This window comes from Babylonia areolata, chromosome 19 (genome assembly GCF_041734735.1).
Source record: "Babylonia areolata isolate BAREFJ2019XMU chromosome 19, ASM4173473v1, whole genome shotgun sequence".
Taxonomy (NCBI): domain Eukaryota; kingdom Metazoa; phylum Mollusca; class Gastropoda; order Neogastropoda; family Buccinidae; genus Babylonia; species Babylonia areolata.
Genome location: NC_134894.1, coordinates 48,113,764 through 48,120,798, shown reverse-complemented (window position 1 = coordinate 48,120,798; position 7,035 = coordinate 48,113,764). Strand labels below are relative to the sequence as shown.

Sequence of the window (7,035 nt, the reverse complement as noted above, 5' to 3'; positions counted from 1 at the left end):
TTCTTCTTTTTCTTTTTTTTCTTTTCTTTTTTTAAACCATCAAAGACCCGGGATATGGAGATCCCTCTACAACAAGCCGTAAGCTTAAACACAATTTTCTAAATCCGTCACGGAACTCATTTGCGCCATTTATCATTCACCACGCCCACCAACACCCAGGTTTCAGTTTCAGTTTCAGTTTCAAGGAGGTGTCAAGCCGTGCGGACTGATTCATTCACGCCACACCACATCTGTTGTAGGTTGGGGGGGGGGGGGGAGGGGAGGGGGGGAGGAACAAATGCCTGACCTTCCCATAAACTCTGGTTCCAGGCTTTGACAGAAACCCCACACTAACAGTCTAAAGAAGACAGGCAGGTGTGTTTGTTCCGGATGTGTAACTGGAACACGTTGGTGTCTTTGATGTAGAGTTGTGACTCACTCCTCAGGGAAAGAGACACTCAGCCCATGACCACCCATGTCACCGAAGGGACAAGTCTTGGCACACGTCAGAAGCCTCCTTCCCTCTTCGGGGTGTACACAGACCACAGAGACAAGGACAGAAACCACGGACTTGTAGCAATCGTTTTTGTCCTTGGAGAGTTGGGAATGGGGGCGGGGCTGGGAGGGAGGGCGTGGGGGGTGGGGTGGGGTGGGGGAAACAGGTGGGCGGGGCTACACAGGGAGGGGTGGTAGGGGCGTGCTGAAGGGGCCGAAGGTGGTGGAGGTGGAGGAGGACATCGTGGTGGTGGCGTTGGCTGGGGAGAAGCCAGGGCAGTAGACAGGCTCCGCGCCGTGCGTGCAGTTGGTGACGCCTTGCACGCTGTCCACCAGGGCCATGATGAAGCCGACCACCATCACCAGCAGCCCGAACAGCGCCAGCAGCACCGGCCCGATGTTGGCGCGCGACAGCAGCGCCTCCTGGCGGAGCCTCATCACGCAGCAAGGGGGGATAATGTAGGCCAGAGGGGAGGCGATCAGGACGCCCTGTCATCACACAACACAACACACACTCACATGTAGCGGTGACGCTGTGATGATCAACCACACCGCAGTTTGTCACACCTCAGAACCACGGGAATCTCTCTTGCTGTCTCTCTCTCCCTCTTCACCCTCTCTCTCTCTCTCTCCCTCTCACTCTCAGACACACACACACACATACACACACAGCACATAACTAACAGGCACCCCGCCACCACCCTCACCACCTCCTTGCACGCCCCACTCACACACCTTCACCTCTACACACAGGCATAAATACAAGAAGCGATGTCAGGAGAGAAAGAGAGAAAAAAAGTGACACTGAAGGTGAAGACGATGCCCCGCCCCCCCCCCCCACGTTCCCCCTCCCAGCCCCCTGCCTCGCACTCCTACACCCTACCCACCCCTTTCACGCCTACATACAGGCAGAACAAAGGAGCCAGGTAAAAAACAAAAAAACAAAACAACAACCGAAACAAACCCGATTCACACTGAAGGTAAGGACGATGCCGCCCCCTCCCCACCCCCCTGACCCCCACCCCCCTTCACCCCTACAGAGAGGCAGAACAGGGAGCAAATGAAAATAAAGAAATAATAAACAACAACAAAAAAAAGCAACAACCCGAAGATACATTGAAAGAACGACCACTCCTCACTCCCCCACCCCCCCACACCTCCTCCCCAACAGACAGCCACAACAAGGAGCAAAGTAGAAAAAAAAACAAAAAAAACATATGAAGAAAGGAACAGAAAATGGGAGAAACAACAGCGACAAAATCAAGAAAACAAAAACGTAGATATATTGAATGTGAGGACGATGCCCCCCCACCCCCCTCCCGCCTGCTCGCCCCCCACTCCCCCACACCCCTACAAACAGGCAGAACAAGGAAAAAAGTATATATATAAATATAAATATATATAAACAACCCCCCCAAAACCAAAATAACCCAGAAAACAAAGCTGAATACAATGAAGGTGAGGACGATGCCGTGGCCATGGACACCGCCCCCACCAGGAACATCATCATTATCATCATCACCACCATCAATGTCATCATCATCACCACCATCAATGTCATCATCATCACCATCATCCTCATCCTCATCATCATCATCATCACCATCACCTCCACCATCATCACCATCAATGTCATCATCATCATCACCACCATCATGATGAAACAAAGAGTTACATTGAAGGTGAGCACGATGCCGAGACAGTCCGTGGACATGGACACCGCCCCCACCAGGAAGACGATGATGACGGTGACAGTGATGTGCCGCCACATCGGGGAGTCCGGGTTGGTGGGGAACACCGCGTTCTCCACCACCTGCACGCACACACACACACACACACGTACACGCACGCACACGCACGCACGCACGCAAACACACACAACACACACACGTGCAGCTAGAATGATCCATAATAATAATAATACTAATACCAACAACAAAAAACAAAACCAAGAGCACCACCACTACCACCAATAATAATAATAATAATAATAATAATAATCATCATCATCATCATCACCATCATCAGAAGATTGAAAACAAAACGTGGTATCAGTCAAATTCGCCCTGATCGGCAAAAGGATGCTGCTGTCAATCATAAGAATATGATAATGATGAAAAGAAGAAGAAGAAGAAGAAAGAAGGAAGAAGAAAGAAGGAAGAAGAGGAGGAAGAAAGGAGGAAGGAGGTTTTAAAAAACAAACAAACAAAATTACATGCACAAACACAAGGTGGTGTTGAACGACCTCATTGGCTTCTGCACTTAAGAGTCGTCGAAATGATCTTCATGGAAGGTAAAAAGTGCAAGCTCAAACAGTAATATGTGTGTGTGTGTGTTTGTGTGTGTGTGTGTGTGTGTGTGTGCGCGCGAGTTGTTAGTGTTGATGACACTAGGCATGTGAAGTGTTGGACTAGATGTAACGCGTCCGCCTTGGAAGCAACAGAATCTGAGCACACTGGTTCGAATCCCATAATCGCCAGTATATGAAATTTTCCCCCTGCACTAGACCTTGAGTGGTGGTCTGGACGCTAGTCAAATGTTTCATGTTACATGTTTGTCTGAGAGTGAAAATGTGCGTGCCTGAAATCTGATTGAATGACACAGGAAACGAATGATGAGCGCCCAATGGCATACGTCAATCAGCTCTACCCAGGTAGGCAGTCTGTTGTGTAAATGACCCCGTGTTTGTAAAGCGCTTAGAGCTTGGTCTCCGACCGAGGATAAGCGCTATATAAATATCAATATCAATAAATCAATCAATCATTCGGATGAGACGACACACCGAGGTCCCGTGTGCAGCATACACTTAGCGTACGTAAAACAATTCAAGGCAACAAAAGGGTTGTCCCTGGTAAAATTCTGTAGAAAAACCCTATTCGATAGGAAAACAAATAAAAAAACCCTATTCGAAAGGAAAACAAATAAAATTGCAGGCAGAAAAAAATTACTAAAAAAAGGGTGGCGCTCTCAGTGTTGCCAGAAGACAACACTCTCATTGCCATGGGTTCTTTTTCAGCGCGCAAACGGCGTACTGCACACGGGATCTCGGTTTATTGTCTCATCCGAATGACTCGATTTTTCAGTCAAACTTGGGAGAAAGGGCGAGAGCGGGATTGGAACCCCTATCCTCACTGACTCTGTATTGGCAGATTAGCGTCTTAACCATTCCGCCACCTATCTCCAACAACAACAACAACAACAACAAATGGGTGGCGCTCTCAGTGTAACGATGCGCTCTCCCTGGGGAGAGCAGCCCGAATTTCACAAACGAGAAATCTGCTGTGATAAAACAGAATGCTACAAAGCACTGCACAGCGCGCACCTCTCTGGTGACGAAGCACTCCACAGGGTAGGTCAGCATGATGGTGACGGCGAAGGCGAACCGGGCGAAGTTCATCAGGACGTCCTCCCAGCAGTAGTTCTCCAGCAGGTCCCCTGTCCACGGGAAACACACACCGCCTTGTTCCAAAACACATGTCCCCACGTTCCTGGACCTCATTCAAACATCAGCTAGTTATGGCCCAACACTCAGCTTTATTTCACAGATTGACTAAGTTCACAATTGGGCCAACGGCAAAGTGAGGGCTGTTTTATCAATGGTCTCTCTGATGCAATGGGAAATCATTTACAGCTTGGTCTTTTGTGAAGGACTATGACTCTCAAACTGGGAGGCAAAATTGCACTGGCTCTTAGCTTAGTGCTGCAGCCTTGGGGGCTGGTTGGTGTTTGGGAACCATCCCCAATGCCGACTGTCCTAAAACCCTCTTGGCTGAGAGAGTGGGGATGTAACTTGGGTAAGACACTCTCTCCTTTTAATAAATTCTAGCCCAGATAGTCGGGACAGCAGTTACCTCCTCTGCTGTTCTGACGGTCATAGTCAAACACGACTATCATACTTCCTACCCATTTGTTAGAGCCAGGCATACAACTGAATGGGTATCTTCTTTCTCCTTCTTCCTTCGTTGGCTGCAAATCCTTCGTTCACTCGTATACACGTGTATGACCGCTTTTAACCCCGCCACGTAGGCATTCATACTCCGTTTTCAGGAGGAGGGTTGCATGCCGGGTATGTTCTTGTTTCCATAACCCACCAAATGCTGACATGGATTACAGAATCTTTAAGGCGTGTATTTGATCTTCTGCACGCGCATACACACGAAGAGGGTTCAGGCACATCTGTTGACCTGGGAGATGTGAACAAATCTCCACCCTTTACCCACCAAGCGCCGTGACCGGCATTCCAACCTGTGACCCTCAGATTGAAAGTCCAACGCTATAACCAGCAGGCTCTTGCACCTGTCTGAAAACGGGTAGTAGAACTGTCCCCTCCCCAACTACACCCGGTTCGTATTCTCCATGTCACAACGGCCATTCACCTTTCCTCTTTTTATGGAGACGAGCGAACTCTGGCAGACTGCAGGCTTCGTAATAATTACCCAGTTAAAATGAAGGTGTTTTCTTTAAAGGTTAAAGGTTCCACGGCCCTCTACGGCCATCAGATCAGCGAATTCACCGAGCAGCGAAGTCATATCCACTGTGTCTGGGGCTCGGCATAGCAAGGCGGGGCCCAGTCCTCGCCTTCCGTCGAGTTCACCTTCTTCAACCGAAGTCAGGTTACCCGTTCACACCAGGGTGGAGTGAGGAAAATCGGGATTAAAGTGTCTTTCCCAAGGACGCAACACCACTGTGAACACTGGATCACAAGCCCAACGCCTAATCGATTATGCCATGGCGCCTCCTCTTTTAATTTCTTTATCAGTATATACTGTATCTGACATAATCATAAGTCCTGTCTTCCCCAGTACGGAACAAAGCGCTTTCCCCATGGAGAGAACACCATGATGAACACTAAATAAGAAGCCCAACGCCTAATCGATTCTTCCATGGCGCCTTCTCCTAATTATTAAAAATATATATATATATTTTTTTTTTTTTGGCTGCCCCATCATCTGCACCGTTTCAGTGGCATTACTCCCACGCCGCTCATTTAGATTCCCCCATACACGGCCACACCCGGGTTCGTCCGTCACAGTTTCAGCGTCGGCAGTCCACAGGGAACCATCGATGTTAGGTCGCCAGGAGGCCACACACCAGAGGAGACCCTGCACTGCTGCTGAGTCACTTCGGTGGTGTTCAGTAGTGCCTGTTCTGATTTAACGTACTAAGGACACCACCAACAAACCCCCCTACTAACGACAATAACGGATTAGTCGCGGAGCTAGACTGAGTAAGCGTCCCTCCCAGAGTGGAGACCGCCACCACGTCCCTCAAACAACAGCCCCCCCCCCCCGCCCCCCCCCCCCCATGAATCTGCTGACACTGAAGACATTGACAGGACTCGCCTCAAGCACAGAAGTGGAGGGGCATCGAAACTGAGGTCACCATGAGAGCAGGGCATGAAAGGCCACTGACTTTGAGACTGTTTTGTTTATATTGATGATGATCCTCCTAATTTCTTTATTAGTATATGATATATATGGCATAATTATAAATCCTGCCTTCCCCAGTATGCCAGCTGATACTATACCACGTGAAGTCTTCATTTCAAACCCAGGTTTTCCTCAGAATAGAACACAATAAAACGGAGGCAAATGTGAGGACTGCCGGCATTTATGAGTATCAATGACAGACTAAAATAGTCCCTTCCTTCACGGAATAGGAATTTGTGCCAAGGTAAAAAATTCACTCACGTGTACTGATTTGTACATGCTCACTTCGGAAAATTACGATCCAGTAGTGTTAGGGTGTGTAACTCCTGTACAACTGAACTGGGAACTTCGATCTAAGTATCTTTAAAAAAAAAAAATCTGAAACACATGGGTAGAACATTACCGTATGCTTTAATGAGTCTTTTTTTTTCTCAAGGCCTGACTAAGCGCGTTGGGTTACGCTGCTGGTCAGGCATCTGCTTGGCAGATGTGGTGTAGCGTATATGGATTTGACCGAACGCAGTGACGCCTCCTTGAGCTACTGATACTGATACTGATATTGAGTTTCTCAATGCAACAGCTTACATCACAGACTGGCATAAGTTTACAGTTGGACCAACAGCAAAGTGAGAGCTGTATTATCAATGGTTTTTCCATTACAGCGTAGTCTTCTGTTTGTTAAAGACTATGACTCTCAAACTAGGAGGCAAGATTGCACTGGCTCTTAGTGCTGCAGCCTTGGGGGCCAGTTGGCCTTGGGAACGATCCCAGCGCCGACTGTCCTAAAACCCACTTGGCCGAGAGAGTGGGGATGTAACCTGGGCAAGACACTCTCCACTATAAACAATTCTAGCCCAGATAGTCGGGACAGCAGTTGCCTCCTCTGCTGTTTTGGTTGTCATAGTCATGCACGACTGACTATCATACAATGGAACAACGGATGAACGTTGTCATGACGCTCAGTACAGTATCCTGTTCCATGTTGCAACGTGACTGGGTCAATGTTCGGTGTGTGTGTTGTGTGTGTGTGTGTGTGTGTGTGTGTGTGTGTGTGTGTGTGTGTGTATGCGCGCGCGTTCGTGCGCGCGTGTGTGTATGTGTGTGCGTGCGTGTGTGTGTGTGTGTGTACGCG

The 7,035-nt window shown here is 48.6% G+C and overlaps 1 protein-coding gene across 4 annotated transcripts in view; it reads right to left on the bottom strand.

The window, feature by feature from the left end:
- Positions 1–7,035, bottom strand: part of LOC143293783 (putative sodium-coupled neutral amino acid transporter 11) — a 159,195-nt gene continuing 152,160 nt past the window's right edge. For all 4 annotated transcript variants that reach the window (XM_076605020.1, XM_076605019.1, XM_076605021.1 and 1 more), the window contains 3 exons: positions 3,797–3,909; positions 2,150–2,287; positions 1–963 (listed from right to left, as the gene is read on the bottom strand). In XM_076605020.1, coding sequence (XP_076461135.1) covers positions 652–963; positions 2,150–2,287; positions 3,797–3,909 — 563 coding nt within the window. In that variant the 3' untranslated portion in view covers positions 1–651. The remainder of the gene's footprint in view (positions 964–2,149; positions 2,288–3,796; positions 3,910–7,035) is intronic.